Raw genomic sequence first — 24,805 nt, 5'->3', positions numbered from 1 at the left:
TGGGAAGTAGTCCAGAACCCAAATATATCCTTTCAACCTAATGTATAATATTAAAATTTCAATATTATTAGCGCCCTTAAGAAATTATGAATATATTTTTTATGTATTTGTTGCTGTCATTAGGGCAAAGACTAATTAAATTAGTTATTAAATATAATCTTATTAGTGATCTTCAAATATCTGTTAAACAGCACTTGAAAAATGTTTTAAAATAATTAAATTATAATTAAATATTTACAGGAGAGCGAATAATATACAGAGACTTATTATATATAGAAAATAATAAAATACTCACAACCAGATTTCTAATATTTTCAACGTCTGTTTCCATTATCTGTGAAAAGTTATTTACTATTATATTTTTCTTTTAGAAAAAAAAAACTTATTTAAATATTAGTTCTGCTTTAATAAATAAAGCAATAAATAAATAAAGATATATAAATACATATATTATATATAATTTCTTTATTATTTTTTCCCAGCAGAACTAAAATCAATATAAGATTATATATATATATATATATATATATATATATATATATATATATATATATATATATATATATATATATATATATATATATATATATATATATAATTTATTTTTTATTTATTTTACTGCTAAGATCATTATTATTATTAACCCTCCCCCAAAGAAACATTATTTTACATATATTTATTACTGTCATCATGACAAAGACAAAATAAATGGGTTATTAAAACTATTATGATTTTAAAAATATGTTGAAAAAACTCTCAATATTATTTATAAATAATTTCAATTTCTGATTATATATATGAACTTTAGCAAACTAAAATAATAACAGCCAGATTTCTAATAATCTCCGCATGTTAATGCATTTTTTATGGAAAGTTATCAGCGATGCTGTACAGATCAAAGACTTTTTTTGAGTATTTCCTATTGCATTTCTTTATATTATAACTGGATTAGCTCCTTTAAGAAATGAGTCTTTTACCATTAACCGTTCATCTGACATCTTCATCCTTCACTGCTGAAAGTAGCCTGATCGGTCACATTGCAGATGTGTATCTCGAGTCCGTCTGAACTCCGATTTTTTGCATATTCTAACTCTTAAGACTTACTATATTCTTTATCTTGCTTTATTTAATAGTTTTACAAAAAAATTAAAAAATGCGACTCCGGTGGGACTCGAACCCACAACCTTTGAATCCCCTCGAGAGGCTTTCCTAGAAGTCCAATGCGCTATCCATTGCGCCACGGAGCCACCTGTTGATCGTGCAGTATATTACGCTTATTGTACCACACACACGACCCTGCGGCGTGCTGATGTGTGTGTTTATAACTTCATATGTTTATTATTTTGGTACATTCCAACGATCATCGTTATTAGCTGCTCCAGCTGTGCAGGGTCACGCTATTGACCAGAGCGGGGGTTCTGCCGTCTTTCATTTCTCTTATGACTTTTAAGACACGTCCGTATGATGCTGTGGTTGGCTGAGAGTCAGACACGTGACCCGGAAGCGAAAGGAACTCTAAACGGGATTTTTTAACGCTTCACGTAAACAAACAAACAAAAGTTTATGATGTGCTCATTTCATCTCGATAAGGAGGATCAGTGTGTTGTCATACTGTCAGAGTCGCGAGTTGATTGTGTTAGATCAGCAGACGGTCGCAGGATTCTCAAGGTAAGCAGTTGTTTTTAACTCTGAACTCGTTTTTAGCTGTTCTTTGTTTACTTGTTTACTGTTTCCTTGCTAATTTGTAATGTAAAGTAGCGGAAACTGGTTAAAAGTTTAAATTAGCTTAACAATAAGAGGTTTGAAGATGAAACAATTATTCGTCGTGTTTTATTTAATTTATCTTGTGTTCATTATGGATCTTTTCTCGATGGTTTCCATTAAGATCTACATTTATTTATGAAAATATATATTTTTTTCTCTTTTTAAATGTATGTATAGGTATGGTAAAATAATTGAAATTCTTTAATAAAAAATTTAAATGTTTTTTTACTATTAGTCAATTGCTTTATTATTATTAATTGTTTTGATTGTCACTTTTATAGTAATTATAGTTTATTTTATTCTGCTCCTAGATTAACTGTAGTTTTGAATAGTTGGGAAGGTTTGACATCTTTAAACACATCTTTAATTTGTCTTACTTAATCACACAAATACGGTGTTTTTAATAGGGTATTTACAGTAAATTATGTTTTTTTTCACTATTTTAATTTGTGTTTTATTAATTAGTTAATTAATTTTGATACTGAATTTATTTGCATGTCTTTAAAAATATATAAATATATTATATATAGCTACGTAAAAGTTTATATAAATTAACATATACACACACAGAGAGAGAAAGAGAGAGAGAGAATAATTTAGGAGTGCACAGAGTTTCATCATATAGGAATGTACAGAACACACTCACGTTTCTGCTGATCTCACACACAGAAGAAGACAAGCATCTACAAATCAATGAATCTACAGAAGGGAACTCTGAGTCCCCCTGAATAATTAGCCCCTGTTAATTTTTTTCCCCAATTTCTGTTTAACAGAGCAATTTTTTTTCCCAACACATTTCTAATCATATTGGTTTTAATAACTCATCTCTAATAACTGATTTATTTTCTCTTTGTCATGATGACAGTAAATAATATTAGACTAGATATTCTTCAAGACACTTCTATACAGCTTAAAGTGACATGTAAAGGCTTCACTAGGGTAATTAGGGTAACTAGGCAGGTTAGGGTAATTAGCCAAGTTATTCTATAATGATGGTTTGTTCTGTAGACTATCGAAAATTATAGCTTAAAGGGGCTAATAATATTGACCTTAAAATGGTGTTTAAAAAAAATATTATCAGACATAGTGTGAAAATTTCCTGAATCTGTTCAACATCATTCGGGAAATATTTAAAAAAGAAAAGAAAATTGATAGGGGGCTAATAATTCTGACTTCAACTGTATATATATATATATATATATATATATATATATATATATATATATATATATATATATATATATATATATATATATATATATATATATCCATGTATATATATATATATGAGTTCCCTTCTGTAGATTCATTGATTTGTAGATGCTTGTCTTCTTCTGTGTGTGAGATCAGCAGAAACGTGAGTGTGTTCTGTACATTCCTATATGATGAAACTCTGTGCACTCCTGAATTATTCTCTCTCTCTCTTTCTCTCTCTCTGTGCGTGTATATGTGCGTGTATATGTGCGTGCATATGTATATGTATATGTGCGTGTTCCAGCATGAGTATTGAGCAGGTATCGCTGCTGCTGCAGGAGTGTGTGCGGTGTGCACAGAGTGATAAAACTGAACCCACGGAGCTGCTGCTGCTCCACCGTGGTGAGAAAACACACACACACACACACAAACACACATGCACAACAACTACAATGCTATTATAAACATTTTCCCTATATTCATGTTTTTTTAAACCCTTCTGTACCCTTAAAGACTTTATTTATGTATTGTAATGTGACCCTGTTGGCTGTGTTAATGCAGACATCAGGGTGTGAAAATGTTTTAAAAACCTATTTTGCAAAATATATTCACTGAAACCTGTTCAAACAGCAGAGAGTCCTGTACACTCCACAAATGCTGGGCTGTTTTAACACAATGCTTATTTAAGTTTAATTGAACAAATTAACCCAATTAATATGTCTTTCCAAATTTGAGTGAACCTTCAGAAAATAGCATTTTAATAACTTGTAATATGTTGTTAATAAAATCTGTAGGGATGGTTTACAGTTTAACCCAAAGGATGAGCAGTCTGGTAGATGAAGAAGAGCCGGAGTCAGAGATTTAAATAAATAAATCAAGTTTACTGAAGATAGTTTGCAGTTTCATCCGCAGAAGCGAGCTTCAACACTCGCAATGAGTTCCTAGGCCGCTCTGCTTACAATCACCAATCAATAACAATCATACTCTCACATAACGTCATTAACTGCGTCACACATATAACCTGATTGGTTAAAACACAGATAGACTAGGAAAATTTCCACTTGGGGTGGTTTCTGAAAATAGTTATAAAGGGACAGGCAAATGCCCTGAACATTCTTATATTAAGCAATGTGTAACTTATTCATTGATTAAAATCAATTCAAAGTTAAATACTCATGCAAATAATCAAATAATTTTATTTAATAAAAATTATGAGAAACAAGATGATGGAAAAGGATAAACGTTGATTCATACTGAGATGGATTGAAAGGTATAAATCCAATTCGTTCACGTCTAAAATGTTGTACAATTGTTAAAAGTCAGAATTATTAGCTGTCCTGGATATTTTATTTCCAAGTCCTGTTTAAAAGAGAGATTTCCTCAGCACATTTCTAATCATAATAGTTTAATAACTCATCTCTAATAACTGATTTATTTTCTCTTTGTCATGATGACAGTAAATAATATTAGACTAGATATTCTTCAAGACACTTCTATACAGCTTAAAGTGACATGTAAAGGCTTCACTAGGGTAATTAGGGTAAAGTTAGGGTAATTAGGCAAGTCATTGTATAACAGTGGTTTGTTCTGGAGACAATCCAACACTAATATTGCTGAAGGGGCGAATAATATTGAGCTTAAACAATATTGATATAATAATATAATTAATATAATTAATATATAATTAATATTGAGCTTAAAATTGAGCTAAAACAATTAAAACTGCTTTTATTCTAGCCGAAATAAAACAAATAAGACTTTCTCCAGAAGAAAAAATATTAGAGGAAATACTGTGAACATTTCCTGAATCTGCTCAACGTCATTTTGGGAAAACGTATTGGAAGAAGAAAATCACAGACGGGTGAATAATTCTGACTTCAGCTGTAAATGTCAACAAAACATCTCCAATGTTAAGGGTGCACACAACGCTGGCTGTCCACTGTATGGTGTTTTTGTGTGAATATCCTCTCAGGGCAGTTTCCGGATGATCTGAACGCACTCCTGCAGGACGCGGCTGACAGAAAGTGGCCGTTTGTGGAGGAGAAATGGCAGTACAAGCAGTCGGTGTCGTCTGAAGACAAGATCAACTCATCAGAGCTCATCAGGGCTCATCTGCAGGACTTACTGGTAACGGCTTTACTCATTACAGCGTATATTGACTCTTAAAGCACACCTATTATGCAGAAATCACTCTTCTAAGGGGTGTAAACTCAGCTGTGTGTCAGCAGTGTGTGAATATCTCCAGCCTGTAATGGTGAACATGAATTAATTGTGTTTGTTCTAATCGCACTCGATTAAAAACAGTCTGCAGAAACACTTCTCCCTTTATACGTGTCATCAGAGGGGGACAGCCCCGCCCACTAGTGCCTCATTAGCATAACAGCAGCTCTGAGTGAGAAGCAGCCGTCTGTGCATTAGAGCAGGGGTCTCAATCTCAATCTGGCCAGGGGCCTATTCGGAGACTGACAAATGATAGGAGCGCCGTCTTAACAGTAGTTTAACGCTGTTAAGTAGGCTAAAGACTCTAGCGTCTGTCGTTAGAGCACCTTTAGAGGTCAGAGGAGTGAGGTTTACCTGCACAGCACACACTAGCTGGCCTCCGTAACACTGAGAAAACAAAAAAAGTGAGGGGGGGGAGCTCCGCCCTCTCCTGAAAAGAGCACAATCTCATTTGCATTTAAAGCGACAGTCACCAAAACCCCACTACTAGGATCAAAGCCTAACAGGGTCCGTTTCAGAGAGCTGGAGAACATTATCTGTGTGCTGTTTTGTGTTTTTAAGAAGAGAGATATATTAACTCATGCTTAATGTATATAATTTATTTAAATATATTTGTTTACATGAGAGACACAAATGCCTTACCCAACGAACACGGACCTATTAATAACCCATTAAGCACTTTTTGTTTGCTTTTAGTTACCATTCACAAGAATAACCGTGGCTGGTTCATATAGGGTCTTATCTGAGATTACATTATATGACTGTCAGGCTCTGATTGGCTAATCGGGAGGACCGGGAGAATTCCCAGTGGGCCGGTCCATTTTTTGGCTGCAAGGGCCGGTGTCCCTGCACTCTCAGCAGTCACACTTTATTATTTATTTATTTGACCATAGCCTCTTTATTATTCATTATTTTGCTGCAGCTCCGCTCTTTTTATTTATTTTCTTGCAGCCCAGTGAGCAAAATGCAGCCTGCAGGTTATTGATGATGTAACTATCATTCGACCCCAAACAGCAGCACCTCAGTGAATATAGAAACATGGATTCTCCTACCACTGCTATGCTGATGATACCCAGCTATACCTCTCTTTTTATCCTGATGATCCCTCGGTTCCGGCTCGCATCTCAGCCTGCCTGTTGGATATTTCACACTGGATGAAAGATCATCATCTTCAGCTGAACCTCGCAAAAAAAGAAATGCTTGAAGTTTCTGCCAACCCGACTCTACACCATAACTTTTCAATCCAGATGGATGCGGCAACCATTACTGCATCCAAAATGGTGAAAAGCCTTGGAGTAACGATTGATGACCAACTAAACTTCTCTGAGCACATTTCTAGAACTGCTCGATCGTGCAGATTCACACTCTATAACATCAGAAAGATCCGACCCTTCCTATCTGAACATGCAGCTCAACTCCTTGTTCAAGCTCTTGTTCTCTCCAAACTGGACTATCGCAACTCTCTACTAGCCGGGCTTCCAGCTAACTCTATCAAGCCTCTTCAGCTGCTCCAGAATGCAGCAGCACGAGTGGTCTTTAATGAACCTAAAAGAGCACATGTCACTCCGCTGCTCATCCGTTTGCACTGGCTGCCAGTTGCTGCTCGCATCAAATTCAAAGCTCTGATGTTTGCCTACAAAGCGACTTCTGGCCTTGCTCCTTCTTATCTGCTCTCACTTCTGCAGATCTATGTGCCCTCCAGAAACTTGCGTTCTGTGAATGAACGTCGCCTCGTGGTTCCATCCCAAAGAGGGAAGAAATCACTTTCCCGAACTCTCGCATTCAATCTGCCCAGTTGGTGGAATGAACTCCCGAACTGCATCAGAACAGCAGAGTCACTCGCTGTCTTCAAGAAACCACTAAAAACTCAACTATTTAGTCTCCACTACACTTCCTAATCTGCAGTTGCCTCTCTGAATATCACACTCACTGTACCCAAAAAAAAATTACTAATACTTTCTTTCTTAGACTTTACAGACCTGAAGCTTGCCTACAGCACTTCTTCATTGTTGCTCTTATAGTTGTGTAAATTGCTTCCTTGTCCTCATTTGTAAGTCGCTTTGGATAAAAGCGTCGGCTAAATGACTAAATGTAAATGTAAATATAGATCCAAGATGGCCGCCGGGAGTGGTGGTGGTTTGTTGGGCTCCACAGCTGCTCTTTGGCACCAGATATTTTTTACAAATCCTGGTTGGAATTATAAACATTTTTTAACAGTTTTATTCATATAGAATTGAAAATAACTTTCATCCATGGACAAAGTCAGGAATAACAAGCCAAGAAATGAGAAAAGTAGGACATGTCTGCTAGAGCTGTGAACCTACACTGGTCTCACGGTTCGGTTCGGTTACGATTATTATGCTATCGATTTGGTTCAATTCGATATTTCGGTGCATCTAGGTGCATTGACGGTGCTTTTCATACACAGTTTTATATTTTCTTCACAGCAGCAGTTCTTGTATTAAAATGTATGAATATATTTATATATTATTTGTAATACAATTTTGTCATTTAATACAAACACTCAGCTATATAAACTGTACCTTTAAACAAAACGAGCATTTAGCAAATAATATAAACAAATATAAATATCCAGCTCAATTTCTGATCCTTGTCTAGTTCTCTTACACCTCTTTGATTGGTCACACCCTCAACAGAAACGGTTGCGATTGGCTCTTGCGCGCTGCGTTCTCAACAGATGAGTGACACTGAGCGGCAGGCGGCAGCGGCGATCACAGATGATCCATGATAGACACGGTGGAGAAAACTCTGCAGACGCTCATTTCTTTATCCAGAAGTAACGCTGTAAAACAGCCGAGAGGAGAAGAAAAGCCACGCCAGCAGGTCAAATGGGCCACTGTGTGTGTGTGTGTGTGTGTGTGTGCGTGTGTGTGTGTGTGAGAGACAGAGAGAGAGAGAGAGAGAAATGGAGTAGGCTACTTTCATTCTCTCGATCTCAGTGAAATAGGGGCTATTGTTGTATATGTCAGTGAAAGACTGATCCAGCAAACACACACAGTGAAATTGTGCACAGTTTATTAGTTTTAAGTAGTTAAAGCGCTGTAAATACTCGCGATCGCCTCCCTCGCGACAGAGCGCATATGAGGTAAATGACGTCAGTAATAACCGGTTATGATTATTACTGAACCGATACTAAATTGTCCGCGTCTGCATCGCAGTGCACCGAAGAAACAATTAATTTTGACACCCCTAATGTCTGCACATGGCTGATTTGTTTGCTGAACTTGCATTTGCTCTCTTGCTTTACCCTTGATTCCAGCTTTGCTTTCCATCTATGTAATATTATTGAATATTACACCTGCTTAATGAAAATCAGATGATTCACTACATTAATAAATCTGAGAAAACTTGATCAGAAATCTAAAAATGGGAGAAAAAGATTAAGCCATCAATAGAAACAATACTATGGTCAACTGTGGTCCAGTGGTCAGCACGTTGCATTACGACGCTGCTGACCTGGGTTCGAACCTTACCTGAGTAATTATTTATTTTTATTTTTTTTTTGTAAAGACATCTAATACTGTTAGGGTTGTGGAACATTTGAAGTACTAAAGCAGCTGCGTCCTTAAAAAAGATGTGGTAGTGTCATTAGTAACTGAATTGGAAATGACCTTATTTTAATATTGTCAGTCGTGAACTGAGGTGGGCCGGTCTAATGCTTGAAACTCCAGGGCTGAAAAGGAGTCCCACTCCGGCCCTGATGACTGAACATGCATAAAATTACAGATATAATATATCGATTGTCCTCATAACTTTATCAGTTAAGGTCTTCTCACACTGAAGTCCACAAACCTTGCATACCGAAGTGTGTTAATTAATCTGTTGCGAAATTATTCACAGAATAGAGTAGTGAAGATGATTTCGTTGTCTTCTCCCTGCTTCACAAAAGAAAAAGGAAATATTGGGTTCATCCCATATGAAAAATGGAAAACATTGAACCCGATTCAGATTTGTTTCGGAGGCAGTGCATTAATGTAATAATTAATGAGGTAACATAACCAACATTTCTGATTCAGTGTGCAATAACCTATTTGTAGATCTACATGAATTTTCGAGAGTTACGATGGGTTTGGGAAACACAGCCCAGACTATAATGGCCTGCAGGGCTCGAAATTGCAACCATTTTGGTCATATATGCACCCAAAATTTAAGCTATGCGACCTCATAATATATATTGGGAGCATTCGTGCGACTGCATATAATGGTTGCAGTGCGACGTGTTTTTTTTTTTTTTTTCTAAAAACGTGGTAAAATCGCTCTTCCCTGCCGCTATATTGGTTCATATTAGCTGTCAATCACTCAAGACTTTCAGCTTTTGTGACCGCGGGGAATGCAAACGGCTGAAGACTGAAAAGTACACTGAATCTCGATGCGCTGCATGCACTGCGTGTTCAGCCAACACAATCTCACAGCAATTCGTAACATTTTCATACGTTTCCTCGTGAGATCAGGCTGCAACAGCGCAAATGTCCGCTAAAACACCATCGCCAAAGAAGCTCGCCTTTACTGAGTTTAAACTGATGCGGGTTATACCAAAGTACAGTATTGCGCCGGTGGTCATCGGGAGAATCCTGCTCTGCCCCCCTCATATTGGGCCGGCTGACTCGCATGCTTTTCCGCAAACACAGAAAAATGTAATTCAGCACGTAACGAGGCTGAGCATTAAAACAACACGAAGCGAAACCAAAACTTTTATAAGTGAGACTTTTCCTCCTTTCTTTTGTCTGTTCATTCTTGAGGTGTATATTATTTTTCTATTTAATTACTGATGACTGCTTTGCAGCTTTCAGCATTGAACTGAATGATTTATTATATTATTTTGTTTGTTTTGTAGCAGAACTATTATTTATTAAATTGACATGCATATAAAAACATTAGTACAAAATAAATATTACTGCAATGCTTCATTTTTATTTGATGCACACCATACATACATACATACAGATAACTCACATTAAAGCACATTTAAGGCATCATGATGATGAGAAATGTAATTCATTGTTAGTATTATTGACATCATCGTCATCATTAATATTTTATAATTATTGGACATTCGTTTAGGAATTATTGCACAAATATTAAGTCATCACAGCATTAGTTAGATAGTTGTTTCTGTTTTTTGTTAGTCCTAATTAATGTTGTTTTTTTAAATACAACAAATCCCTTCAAATACAGTTTGCAGCGGTGCTCATTCATTTTTAGTGGGTGCTCCTACATTTTTTTTCTGGTGCTCCTAAATATTTAAAGTTGGGAGCACCGGTGCCACCAAGTAAAAAAGTTAATTTGGAGCCCCGGCCTGTATCTGATGTTTTTCCTGATGTGTTTTCAGCTCTTCCTCAGAGACTGTATCGCGGCCGATGATCCCGGTTTGGCCGCCGCTGTGCTGTTTCTGCTGGACCGTCTGCTGTACTGGATGGATGGCTCAGAGGGCCTGCTTAAGGTTGCTAAAGCGTTGCACAAACGTTATCCAGACGTTCCCATCGCTCCTCAGGTCATCATCCGGCAGGCTCGGGTTTACCTGAACACCGGTGAGCTCAGATGCGTTAACACTGCGAGGATCTGTCACAGAAATCTGCAGAAGTATGAAGAGTGACTTTGCAGAGTAGAGCAACTATATGCTGATATACAGTTGAAGTCAGAATTATTCGCCCCCTTGTTTATTTTTTCCTTAATTTCTGTTCAACAGAGAGCAGATTTCTCCAACACATTTCTAATCATAATAGTGTTCATAACTCATCTCTAATCACTGATTTATTTCCTCTCTGTCATGATGACAGTAAATAATATTAGGCTAGATATTCTTCAAGACACTTCTATACAGCTTAAAGTGACATTTAAAGGCTTCACTAGGGTAATTAGGGTAACTAGGCAGGTTAGGGTAAATAGGCAAGTTATTGTATAATGATGGTTTGTTCTGTAGACTATAAAATAGATATCTTAAAGGGGCTAAAAATATTGAGCTTAAAATGATGTTTAAAAAATTAAAAACTGCTTTAATTCTAGCTGAAATAAAACAAATCAGACTTTCTCCAGAAGAACAAATATTATCAGACATACTGTGAACATTTCCTCAATCGGTTCAACATCATTTGGGAAATATTTTAAAAAAGAAACAAAAAATTCTAAGGAGGGCGAATAATTCTGACTTTAACTGTATGTGTGTGCTTTTACACACATTCAACAAATTCCCATCTGTATCAAATGTGATCAAAATAATCATCTGCTTTCATTGTGATCTGGTCCGTCCTGCTTTTAAAGTCTGCATAAACTGGAAGCTGTGACCGATGATTTGATTTGTTTTGTTTCGTATTGTTTAACTAAAGAAAGAAACTCATAAAGCTCATGAAGAATGAGTAAAGGGAGAGTAAATGATGACAGAATTTTCATTTTTGGGTGAACTATCCTTTTAACCGAAATATAATCTATATTAAAAAGTATTTTAATGTTTCATTTATTCACATTTCTTTAATGTTTGCTAAATTATTATTAAATTTTTTTATTTGTTTATTAAACTTTTACAGATATAACAAAGTATTTTTACAGATAAGTTTACAAATTATATTCCCACCCGGGCGACGCAGTGGCGCAGTAGGTAGTGCTGTCGCCTCACAGCAAGAAGGTCGCTGGTTCGAGCCTCGGCTGGCTCAGTTAGCGTTTCTGTGTGGAGTTTGCATGTTCTCCCTGTGTTTGCATGGTTTTTCAGGTGAACTGGGTAGGCTAAATTGTACGTAGTGTATGAGTGTGTGTGGATGTTTCTTAGAAATGGGTTGCAGCTGGAAGGGCATCCGCTGCGTAAAAACGTGCTATACAAGTTGGCGGTTCATTCCGCTGTGGTAACCCCAGATTAATAAAGGGACTAAGCAGAAAGGAAAATGAATGAATGAATATTCCCACCCCTACCCTCTACACAAAGCTAAATTATTTTAATAGTAAGTTAAGACGCAGGTTTTCCATTAAAATCCACAATAGGAAGTGGAAGAATGGCTATAAATAAATCTTACGCTGATATATGTATGTGTTTACACACACTCAACAAATTTCCATCTGTAATCAGTTGTGACCAAACTAATCTCTCTTTATTTATTTATTTGAGTGTGATTGTCTGTTCTCATTGTGATGCAGGTAAACTGAGGAAGGCAGAGTTCATTCTCAGCAGTCTGATCAAAAATAATGCGTCCACAGGTACTGTTCCCTTTCATTGCTTTACATGCGAATATAGCTCAATGCCGTGTCTGTGCTGTGACTGTAATGCTGTTCTGCAGGCTGCTGGTCGTATCAGAAGGCCAGTGATCAGACTCTGGTGCAGGCCGTCTGCCTGCAGGTGCGTGGACAGGTGCTGCAGACGCTGGGTGAGGAACAGAAGAGCGCAAACGCATGACAAGAGTGTCATCAACCCTGAACTGTCTAAACTAGCATTCTCTTCGGCTTAGTCCCTTTATTTATCAGGGGTCGCCACAGCGGAATGAACTGACAACTATTCCAGCATATGTTTTATACAGTGGATGCCCTTCCAGCTTCAATCCAGTACTGGGAAACATTTATACACACTCATTCACACACACACACACACTCATAGACTACGGCCAGTTTAGCTTATTCAATTCCCCTATAGACAAACTCTACTCAGAAATGCCAACTGAACCAGCCGGGACTTGAACCAGAGGCTTTCTTGCTCTGAGGCAACAGTGCTAACCACTGAGCCACCATGCCACCCCCACACCAAGCTCAATAACAATTAAATGATGATAAATACGTCGTTTTTAAAATGGTTCTGAATGTAAAACATTAGCCGAGTTCAGCCCACAGCTACAACCATAAACATGTAGAGAAACAATAACGTTGGGATCACGTTTAGAATAATAACAGATAATACACCATTTAAACATTACACACTGTGTTTTAAAAAATGTAAAACGTTTAGCACACTTAACGTTTTCTTTAGGTGAAAAATGGGCTTTATGCACATCAAGTTTGTGCTCTAGTTTACACGAGCTGGATTCACTGGTCAGATGCACTAATAGCACACTGAGGACATCTACTGGTTACAGGAGAATAATGCAAGAAGAAAAAAGATTGATGATATGTTTTGTTGTCTTGGTAATGTCAAGTTGTCATGACAAAGACAAAAACCGGTTGGGATGTATTTGTTTATGTCAGGTTGTCATAACAATGTCATATTTGCATTTAAAATGACACAACTGACTGAATGACAGTTGTCATGAGCGTGCATAAAATCTCAGTCACAACATGATTATAAAGTTTTCCCGACAGTCTTATGAACACCCCTTAAACTAAAGTGTTGAATAATGTAATATAAAATGTGCGTCTGTAGGTTTGTGGCTGGAATCTGCAGAGCTCTTATGGGCGTCTGTCATCGGCTTTTACACTCTTCCACAGCCTGATAAAAAGGTCAGAGTAACACACATTTGCATTATATAACATATTATAATCACATCAGACTGTGTTTTTGCTGGTGTGTTGTCTAGAACTCTTGAATATCAGCATTTGTTGTTGTTTTCAGGGCATTGGAACGTCTCTCGGGCTTCTGGCTAACATACTGACCTCCATGAATGAGCGAGACTTCACGGCGCTCCAGAATAAACCACATATTAAACTGGTAATTAGGTCTGAATGTTGGCTGGGTAGTAGTGGATTACATCCAAGGATTCCATATTCAGATTAGATTAAACTACTTTTTAAATTACTTGTAATCAGATTACAGTTACTTTTTAATGGATTGCATATTATTTCCGGAATGGCAGTAAGTTTTTCACAATAAATCGATTCTTTAATAAGTAATCTAAATGGAATACGAAAGGAGTTTGATTTCATTTTCACAAAAGTAATCTAAATGTAATCCAAAAGCAGTAGGATTACATTACTACAAAAATAAAATAAATGTAATCCAAAAGTAGTCATATTACATCACAACAAAAGTAATCTAAATGTAATCCAAAAGCAGTCCGATTACATTTTCACAAAAGTAATCTAAATGTAATCCAAAAGGAGTCCGATTACATTTTCACAAAAGTAATCTAAATGTAATCCGAAAGGAGTCTGATTACATTTTCACAAAAGTAATCTAAATGTAATCCAAAAGCAGTACGATTACATTACTACAAAAATAATATAAATGTAATCCAAAAGTAGTCATATTACATCACAACAAAAGTAATCTAAATGTAATCCAAAAGGAGTCTGATTATATTTTCACAAAAGTAATTTAAATGTAATCCAAAAGGAGTCTGATTGCATTACCATAATTAAAATCTAATTTAGTCCAAAAGTGGTGAGATTACATTATCACAGAAGTAATCTAAATGTAGGCAGATAACGTCAAAGCAAAATTAATCTAAATGTAGTCCAATGATATCACAACAAAAGTAATCCAGGGTAATCCAAAAGCAGTCCGATTTTGTTACCCTAAATATAATCTAATTGTAATCCCAAAGTAGTCAGATTACATTATCATAAAAGAAATCTAAATGTAATTCAAAAGTAGTATGGTTGCAAAACCATAACAAAAATCTAATTGTAATGCAAAAGTAGGCAGATTACATTATCACAAAAGTAATCCAAATGAAATCTAAATGTTGTCAGATTATATCATAACAAAAGTAATCCAAAATTTGTCCGATTAGATTACCACAAAAATAATCTAAATGTTACCAAAAGTATTTAGATTACATCCCAACAAAAGTAATCTAATGTTATCAAAAAGTAGTTTGATTGCATTATCATAACTGTAATCTAATTATAATCCAAAAGTTGTCAGATTACATTACTACAAAAGTAATCTAAATGTAATCCAAAAGCATTAAGATTACATTACTACAAAAGTAATTTAAATGTAATCCAAAAGTAGTAAGATTACATTACTACAAAAAGAATATAAATGTAATTCAAAAGTAGTCAAATTACATCTCAACAAAAGTAATCTAAATGTAATTCAAAAGTAATCAGACTACATCTTAACAAAAGTAATCTAAATGTAATTCAAAAGTAATCAGATTACATCTTAACAAAAGTAATCTAAATGTAATTCAAAAGTAATCAGACTACATCTTAACAAAAGTAATCTAAATGTAATTCAAAAGTAATCAGATTACATCTTAACAAAAGTAATCTAAATGTAATTCAAAAGTAATCAGATTACATCTTAACAAAAGTAATCTAAATGTAATTCAAAAGTAATCAGACTACATCTTAACAAAAGTAATCTAAATGTAATTCAAAAGTAATCAGATTACATCTTAACAAAAGTAATCTAAATGTAATTCAAAAGTAATCAGATTACATCTCAACAAAAGTAATCTAAATTTAATTCAAATGTTGTCGGCGTAGGAGTAGAAGTGTGATACCTAACGTAATCTAGTTATAATCCAAAAGATGTCAGACTACATTATCGCCAAAGTAATCTGATTTAAATGATTTATATATTACCCAAAAAGTAATCGGATTACTTTACCACACTATTAATCTAAGTGTAATCCATAGTAGAGATGCGCGGATGGCGGTTACAGCCGCGGAATCCGCGGATAAACCGCGGATCGGGCGGATGATGTGACAAAAAATAAAATTTTAATTAAATTCGGGCGGGTGGTGGGCGGTTGTACTGTTTTTGTACACATAGCTGGCGCACCAACGAAAAAGAGAGCTGAGCTCCATTGACTTGCACGTTTGAATTAACTGCATGTCATTAAATTCATTCCCTATTTTCTAATAATCAATAAAGAAACATTCATTTAATAATAAAAAGGAATAAGCCATTCAAATTAAGAGCTCAGTCAGCATATGGCGGGCGGGTGCGGTTTTAAATTTTGGTCGAAAATGTTAGTGCGGATGGATGGCGGACGGATGAGGAGTTTTGTAATGCGGTTGCAGATGAAACAATAGCCCATCCGCGCATCTCTAATCCATAGGTAGTCAGATTACATCACAACAAAAGTAAAAAAGTAAAAGTAATAATAGGTAATCTAAATGTAATCCAAAAATAGTTTGATTGCATTACCCTAATTGTAATCTTATTGTTATTCAAATGTTGTCAGATTGCTCTACCATAATGTAATGCAATTATAATCCAAAAGTTGACAGATAACATTATCACAAAAGTAATCTAACTGTAATCCAAAAATAGTCAGGTTACATTACAACAAAAGTAGCTAAACGTAATCCAAAAGTAGTAAGATAACATCATAATAAAAGTAATCTAAATGTAATCCAAATGTAGTCAGATTACATCATAAATGTGTAATCTAAGAAAATATATCACTGACTACTCATTTTGTGAGTAATTTGTAATCGGTAACAGATTAATAACTAATCCGCCCAGCTCTTCTCTGTTTTTCTCTGGTCAGAGTTTTCTCGGAGAGACTCGCCATCGTCTGCTTTCTGCGGCACAGGCGGCCAAAATGGCGGTTGTCTTAAGTCAATATGGATCTCTGTATGTTCTGACCAATGTGGTGAGTGTACTGTTTCTGAATGAACAGAATCATAATTCCGTAAACACACTTTAATTGGAGCTGCATTGAAGCATCACTTTTTCAGTAAATAGAATTTATAATGTATAGCATAAAAATAAGCTTTACAAAAAACTCAAAAGATCAAAATTAGAATTTATAAGATGATGTTTTAAATTATAACATGCTAGTAAATCATTAATATACGATTAAAAAGTCAAAATTCTGGGAAAAAATCTTAATTGTCACAAATGATCAATGTATTCTGTAATTTGAATGTTTTTTTAGTAAGATCTGTGTTGATTTCTGATAACGCAGTGTATATTTAAATTGTATATTCACTTTATTTTAATATATGAAAGGTATGTAATGTGAAGAGATGCATCTACCAGTTTAACCAGTTATGCTTGCTACAAGAGATGATAAGAATTCCAAAACTTTATATCAGGTTTATGTAGATGCATTTATCTCTTTATTTCTTTCTTCTAATGCTCTGTTGTAGGTGGCACGGGGGATTTGTTTACTGTCTTACAGTTTCTCTAGAAAATGTCCAACTAGCGATCAGCATAAGTATATGGCTTTGGCTAAAGAGGCCTTTGAGATCGGTTTGTTGACCAAGACTGCAGCAGACGCGGTCACCAGTAAACTGGAGCTGCACACGTTCCTCAAAGCTGCATACAGTTTAACTGCAACTCACCGATGGATGAGCGGACCATCAGACAACGTCATCACTGCAACGGGCGTCTGTAGACAGGCTTTGACTTTATTTGTCCACTACTGCAATACAAGCGATTCCTCTTTGTGTGCTGTGATAATGGAGAAAATACAACAGATTAAGACGTTGTTGAACGTGAACCCTTTTCATAATTCAGATCCACACTCCTTTATTCCAGACAGCTACCGTTCCATGCAGATCAAGCCTGTTTTGTTTACACCAGATGATTTTGAGAAGACGTTGGACGTTTTTGAAAAGCACCACAAGACTGTTTGCGAGGCATTAACAAATGATACTCGAGTTACATCCTCGACTCATGCACAGTGTATAACTGCATTTCAGACAAACACAGAGGTTCTGACTACAGAGGTTTCCACATGCCGTCATTCTCATGCAGATTCCATCAAGCAGACTCGATCTAATAGCAAAAAGGTTGGTCAAAACTCTCACAACACATGCAGTTCTGGCTCTTATGAGCCTCTTGATGACTGTAGTGATGGAGGTCGAGCAGCAAACATTGTCGATCCAAGGAATCAAAGTAATACTTCCAATGCCTTTAGATACAACAAAGGTAACCAAAGTCAGCCCCAACCCATGCACTCGGAAGCCGGAACATCAGAAAGCCGAAGAAGAAACTATTGGAAGTATCAGGGAGCAAGAACATCTTCAAGTTCTTACAGCAATTCCTCTTCATGGGAAATTGTATCAGGACGATCTCAAAGCAGCATAGAAACTGAGGAGGATGCAGGTGATCCTTTACATAACATCAATAGGGATACACAATTTGATGAACCCAACAGTGTTAGACCCAACAAGGGGATCCAAAATCAATCCCAACCAATGCAAGAGCCAGCCACAGCTGAAGACATTGAAGATGAGACCCAGAATACGTCAAGAACCCAACGAATAGATGTTCCAAAGAAACTGGAAGTAAGAACACTTTCCAGTTCCTTTGGGAGCCGCACTTCATGGGAGCATCTATCAGGACAATCTCAAAGCAGCATAGAAACAGAGGACGACATTGTAGATCCCTCACTAAATGCCAACAAAGTTGATGCCGATGCAGAGAGTGGTGTTTCTAACATCCTTAGACACAACAAAGGGATTCAAAGTCAATTCCAGCCAATTAATGAACCTGCCACAACTGAAGATGTTGAAGACGAGACACCAAATACATCTTCTACTCAACCGAGAGGTGGCTACATTAGACACAACAAACGGATCCAAAGACAGTCCCAAACAATGAAAGAGCCCATCCTAACAGAAGAAGTAGAAGATGAACCATCGAATACATCATCCACCCATCAGAATGATACCAAGAACCTGGGAGCAAGAGTGTCTTTAAGTTCTTGCAGCAGTAGCTCTTCATGGAATTGTGTATTGGGACAATCTCAAAGTAGCATAGAAACTGAGGAGGACGCAATAGATCCATCACAGAACATCAACAAAATCAATCCCAGTGCAGAGGGTGGTGGCTCCAACAGCCTTAGACACAACAAAGGCATCCAAAGTCAATCTCAACCAATGAAAGGGCCAATATTAACTGAAGATGAACAACCACATACATCAGATAATGCGGATTCTTCACAAAATGTCAGCAAAATCAATGCTAAATCGATTGGTGACTCCAATGCCATTAGACTCAACAAAGGGATCCAAAGTCTGCCTATAGCTGATGATATGTCAAGAACCCAATGTATAGATGTTCGCAAGAAACGGGAACCAAGATCATTTTCCAGTTCTGTCGGGAGCCGCTCGTCATGGGAGCATCTTTCAGGACAATCCCAAAGCAGCATAGAAACAGAGGACGACATCGCAGATCCCTCAGAAAATGTCAACATAACCAACCCCAGTGCAAAAACTGGTGACTCCAACACTGTTAGACACAACAAAGCAGCCCAAAGTCCATCCCAGCCAATGAATGAACCCATCTTTACTGAGGATATTGAGGATGAACTACCAAATACATCAGACCCTACATTAAACATCAACAAAATCAATCCCAGTGGAAAGATTGGTGATTCCAACACGATTAGACACAACAAAAGGATCCGAATTCAATCCCAACCAATGAAAGAGCACATTTTAACAGAGGATGTTGAAGATGAGACACCAAATACATCAACTGCACAACAGAAAGACATTAGGAATAACCTGGGACCAAGAACATCTTCAAGTTCCTTCAGCAGTCACTTTTCTTGGGAATGTGTAAAGGGACAGTCTCAAAGTAGCATAGAAACTGAGGACGATGCTATAGGAATCAATCCTAACCACAGTGAGATGAATAATGATGCAAATCTTGGTAGAAGCCCTTCGTTTTCCCTGTGCAACAGCTCTGAATTGCAAGCATCTTTTCAAAAACTGCCCAAAAGCCCCATTGCTGATGCTGAATGTCTAGAGTTGATGCGTAAAAAGGAAAGAAGGGAGGAGAGTGATAAAGCATTTCCACTTAAGGTCTCGGACAATATTCGTAAATCTCAGAATACCACAAGTGACTCATTTGAGGAGCTGGGATTTGAAGATCTGTCTTTACTCAACAACCATCAGAAAACGAGGAGCTCCATCAAACCTTCCTCTACCGGAGGGGATGCACCGCCATGCACCAGCTGTTTTGAGAACTGCATCATGGGAAGTGAAGTTCTGACCGAGCTGGACTACAGATCTCTGTTGGCTGGAGTTTGCCACCGATGCCTTGTAGAGCGGCTGCCAAATAAACCGCTGAAGCCCCTGGAGAAAGGACAGCAGCAGAAGGCCTACGGTAAGACATGCTGGAGGATGAGCCTAACAGATGTTAGACCTTGTTCAAACCTCTTAAGATGCATTTTCAGCAATTCTGATCACAGGAAGAGGTGTAAATGTTACTTATTGTAAATGACACGCTTCCAATGTGTAATTTACCAACTCGCATTGTTATTCTTAAAGGGCCATGAAAGCCTAAATTACAACTTTTGAGATGTTGTCAGATATAAATGTGTGGCACTTTGATAAAAACACTATTAAGACACATACTGTATATTTCACTATAGAGTGAAAAGTGGTTATTTTTGTGAAGTTTCACAAACTAATTTCGAGAGGAGCACGTGATATGATTGACTGCAGCTGGTCTCTAATCTACCATCATTAGTTAGCCAATCAGATTAATCCAAACTCACTATAAGTAACCTAGCCAAAAACTATGTTTTCCGAAGAAACCCCCCATCCACCCCTTCTCCACCTCTCGAGAGCTCTCGAGAACCAGCTGATCTCGTACTCCCTTTACATGCTCTATTGACCAGGCGGGAGCCCTGGGCTCAATTATCTCAGAGTTCAGGGTTCTCTCCAGGGTTCTCTAAACATTGTTTAGAGCAAATTCGCTCTGGTCCTACGTGCACTCAAATGCTGTCATGCGGCACGTCACTTTCATTTCCATTTCCAAACTGCTCACTGATGGGACATTTAATCGCAGGGAGCCTTGTTTTAATACATGTACATACATTAAACATATGCAAAGTAAGTTCAGAGAGTAAATAAAGGTATTTGGGAAATGTAAAACACAATTTTTAAATTTAAATGCAAATCCATGCTTTCTATATGTGCATTGAACCGTGGAGGTTGTACCGAAAGGTTCAATATTATATTAAGTATTGCGGCATCCCTAGTTCACACCTTTAAAGCAATCTGGCCAATGTGTTCAACCTTTAGAAGCGGTCAAAAGTGGCCAAAAAAAGTGGCTCAAAAGGTTTCACAACATTCTTGGCGTTGTTTACTTGTGATGGTGTCAATGAAAATGCATCTGAATAGCGTTTCCACTGCCAAAAGGGTACCAGGGGTATGACAGAAAGTTGCAATCAAGGTCATTCTTGCTGAAGGAAATGTCAAAGTAAAGCTGTACGGGTCGTTCACATATCATATTATACACATAAATACTGTATAAATGTTCATTAAGCTTTCTATGAACATGATTTGATTATAACTGCAGATCAATTATCTGAAATAGCCTACTGTAAATAAATATAAATGCAATAAATAAATAAATGAATTTATATATGAACACACACAGACCCTTACAGACTCAGATATGAGACCAATTACAGTAAAACTACACACAGCAGACATTTAGTCCTTGGCTTCAAAAACAACACGAAATATAGCTCACAGTCAGAGCAAACCTCTCATCTGTGTCTGTAATCTTCAGCAGCACATGTAGCCTCTGTAAGAGAATAATCCCGTCAGTCATAACAGTCCAGAAGCTGATGATAATAGTTAAACACTGCAGTGTGTTCATCTTTATGAGTTGCTGAATAAATCATTTTCTCCTTTGTTTCGTTGCGCTTCACTCTCACGTTTGTCTATTTCTGAAAGGATCAGATGTCAGATGCACTTCAATAATTACGCACACGTTATCATCATCAGCTCAAGAAGTTCCAAATTTTAAATATAGGCGCGCAACGAGCTCCCTGGAGAAAGTGAAACCGCTCGCGATTTAGAAGGCCTCGTAAACAACAACAGGACACGGCACATTCTGCTCTTCTTTGTTTTGTGCCTGTTAATCATAACGAGACGACAAGCTGACCATGGCTCATTATTATATGTATATATTACTACAGTGTAATGTCTTGGCTTTGTATTTAAAAATGGCGCTTTCTTTGTTTTTGTTCTCTTAGCTTGTGTCCGCGCGAGTGACGCAAGTCTGTAAACAATAGCATTCAGCGCCCTATTTTGGTACCCTTTTGTCATGCTAGGTACCCTTAAGAAAAGGTACCCAAAAAGTGGTACGGTTTGCTTTTTGGTACCATTTGACAGTGAAATGGCCATACAAGTGTACCGTACCTTACCACTCTGTGGAAATAGGCCAAAAGAGCAGTTCTTGATCTGATCTGGCAGACGCTGTTGTCCTGAAGTACTCGAAGGCCTCAGACGAGTGGATGGGCTGCGAGACCAGTGTTTATATTGGGGAGCCGATGGGAGCCCAGGGCCAGCAGAGGAGAGCCATACAACTGCAATACCTGCACCAGGAGCAGCTGCTCAGCAGGTAAAACATCTGCATCGGCATGATTCATCAGTACAGTTAGGCAGAATCTACATCTAATCTACATCAATGTTGTGATTGACCAATCAGAATCAAGTATTCCAGAGGGTCATGAAATGACAATCAGTATTGTAATGCTCTACTAATAATGTATGACATTTACACGTGTATAATCATCAGCTATGTAGGGAAGGAGTATCTGAAGGAGAAAGGGCTCCATGCTCATCTTGATGACGTGGAGAGACAGATGACGGCTCAATACTATGTAAATGAGTTCAATAAATGCCTGTATGATAATAACGTCACCACCCAGATCTTCTTCATCCCCTCCGAAGTGCTGCTGGTAGGACTAATTCAATAATGATTATCATGATGACGATAATGTTGATTATTATTATTATGCACAGGATAATAGTATTAATAATAATTCATATTAATACCATTAATAGTAATATTATATATATATATATATATATATATATATATATATATATATATATATATATATATATATATATATATATATATATATATATATATATATATATATAGTGCATATAGCATATGATGCTTTATGAGAAAGCTATTTCCTACATAAAACGAGTGTGAAGAACTGAGTGGAGTTGTTGTTTCAGGTTATGGAGAATAAACGTATCGTGACGTGTTTATCCGCGGAGCCGTACATGTCTGGGACATTTGTCAAGCTCACCAACAACACTAATAAAACACAAATGAAGTATGATGCAACGAAGTATGGCATTGCGTTTGGTCACTTCACCTATGAGTTCTCCAATCATCAGGAGGTGGTGGTGGATCTACAAGGTGAGATTTCTGAGATTTAAAGTTGTATTTTACTTGAAGAGCAGCTCCTGTGGTGTTAAAAAGTCCTAATATTGTGTACAGTCTCCTTTGATGTCTTATAAAGTGTCTTAATATTGAGTTGAGTGTCTTAATATTGTCAGCCTCATTCTCCTATATTCCTTTATAAAGTGGCTTAATATTGTGTCGAGTCTCATACGATGCGTTTTAAAGTGTCCTAATATTGTGTCGAGCCTTCTACGATGTGTTATAAAGGGTTTTAATATTGTGTCGAGTCTCATACGATGCGTTATAAAGTGTCCTAATATTGTGTCGAGTCTCCTACGATGCGTTATAAAGTGTCCTAATATTGTGTCGAGTCTCCTATGATGCGTTATAAAGTGTCTTAATATTATGTCGAGCCTCCTACGATGTGTTATAAAGTGTCCTAATATTGTGTCGAGTCTCCTATGATGCGTTATAAAGGGTTTTAATATTGTGTCGAGTCTCATACGATGCGTTATAAAGTGTCCTAATATTGTGTCGAGTCTCCTACGATGCGTTATAAAGTGTCCTAATATTGTGTCGAGTCTCCTACGATGCGTTATAAAGTGTCCTAATATTGTGTCGAGCCTCCTACGATGTGTTATAAAGGGTTTTAATATTGTGTCGAGTCTCATACGATGCGTTATAAAGTGTCCTAATATTGTGTCGAGTCTCCTACGATGCGTTATAAAGTGTCCTAATATTGTGTCGAGTCTCCTATGATACGTTATAAAGTGTCCCAATATTGTGTCGAGCCTCCTACGATGTGTTATAAAGTGTTTTAATATTGTGTCGAGTCTCCTACGATGTGTTATAAAGTGTTTTAATATTGTGTCGAGTCTCATACGATGCGTTTTAAAGTGTCCTAATATTGTGTCGAGCCTTCTACGATGTGTTATAAAGTGTCCCAATATTGTGTCGAGTCTCATACGATGCGTTATAAAGACTTTTATATTGTGTCAAGTCTTCTAAGATCCGTTATAAAGTGTCTAAATATTGTGTTGAGTCTCTTACGATGCGTTATAAAGTTTTTTAAATATTATGTCGAGTCTCCTATGATGTGTGATAAAGTGTTTTAATATTGTGTCGAGTCTCCTAAGATGCGTTATAAAGTGTTTTAATATTGTGTCGAGTCTCCTAAGATGCGTTATAAAGTGTTTTAATATTATGTCGAGTCTCCTAATATTAAAACACTTTATAACGCATCTTAGGAGACTCGACACAATATTAAAACACTATCACACATCATAGGAGACTCGACATAATATTAAAAAACTTTATAACGCATCGTAAGAGACTCGACACAATATTAAAACACTTTATAACGCATCTTGTGTCGAGTCTCTTACGATGCGTTATAAGTGTTTTAATATTATTTCGAGTCTCCTATGATGTGTGATAAAGTGTTTTAATATTGTCTCGAGTCTCCTGCGATGCGTTATAAAGTGTTTTAATATTGTGTCGAGTCTCTTACGATGCGTTATAAAGTTTTTTTAATATTATGTCGAGTCTCCTATGATGTGTGATAAAGTGTTTTAATATTGTGTCGAGTCTCCTAAGTTGCGTTAAAAAGTGTTTTAA

General features: G+C 36.8%; 2 protein-coding genes and 1 non-coding gene across 6 annotated transcripts in view; 2 read left to right on the top strand and 1 right to left on the bottom strand.

Moving 5' to 3' along the window:
* si:cabz01076231.1 overlaps nucleotides 1-24,805 on the top strand; it is a 758,238-nt gene that overhangs the window by 368,707 nt on the left and 364,726 nt on the right. The gene's annotated exons all lie outside the window — the stretch shown is intronic.
* On the bottom strand, nucleotides 1,157-1,247 carry trnar-ucu (transfer RNA arginine (anticodon UCU)). The gene is given in 2 exon segments: nucleotides 1,157-1,192; nucleotides 1,211-1,247. It is a non-coding gene; the product is annotated as a tRNA-Arg (tRNA).
* alpk1 (alpha-kinase 1) overlaps nucleotides 1,476-24,805 on the top strand; it is an 859,942-nt gene continuing 836,612 nt past the window's right edge. For 2 of the 4 annotated variants that reach the window (XM_073907795.1, XM_009302790.4), the window contains exons 1-13: nucleotides 1,476-1,668; nucleotides 3,263-3,360; nucleotides 4,931-5,085; nucleotides 10,529-10,727; nucleotides 12,322-12,381; nucleotides 12,462-12,548; nucleotides 13,532-13,608; nucleotides 13,721-13,816; nucleotides 16,557-16,661; nucleotides 17,161-20,131; nucleotides 22,237-22,384; nucleotides 22,562-22,724; nucleotides 23,017-23,203. In XM_073907795.1, the coding sequence (XP_073763896.1) occupies nucleotides 3,264-3,360; nucleotides 4,931-5,085; nucleotides 10,529-10,727; nucleotides 12,322-12,381; nucleotides 12,462-12,548; nucleotides 13,532-13,608; nucleotides 13,721-13,816; nucleotides 16,557-16,661; nucleotides 17,161-20,131; nucleotides 22,237-22,384; nucleotides 22,562-22,724; nucleotides 23,017-23,203 (4,345 nt within the window). In that variant the 5' untranslated portion in view covers nucleotides 1,476-1,668; nucleotide 3,263. Of the gene's footprint in view, nucleotides 1,669-3,262; nucleotides 3,361-4,930; nucleotides 5,086-10,528; nucleotides 10,728-12,321; nucleotides 12,382-12,461; nucleotides 12,549-13,531; nucleotides 13,609-13,720; nucleotides 13,817-16,556; nucleotides 16,662-17,160; nucleotides 20,223-22,236; nucleotides 22,385-22,561; nucleotides 22,725-23,016; nucleotides 23,204-24,805 lie in introns of all 4 variants that reach the window. The other 2 variants (XM_073907796.1, XM_073907797.1) reach the window with 2 other exon arrangements.

This window comes from Danio rerio, chromosome 7 (genome assembly GCF_049306965.1).
Source record: "Danio rerio strain Tuebingen ecotype United States chromosome 7, GRCz12tu, whole genome shotgun sequence".
NCBI lineage: Eukaryota > Metazoa > Chordata > Actinopteri > Cypriniformes > Danionidae > Danio > Danio rerio.
This window is presented reverse-complemented; position numbering and strand designations above follow the sequence as displayed.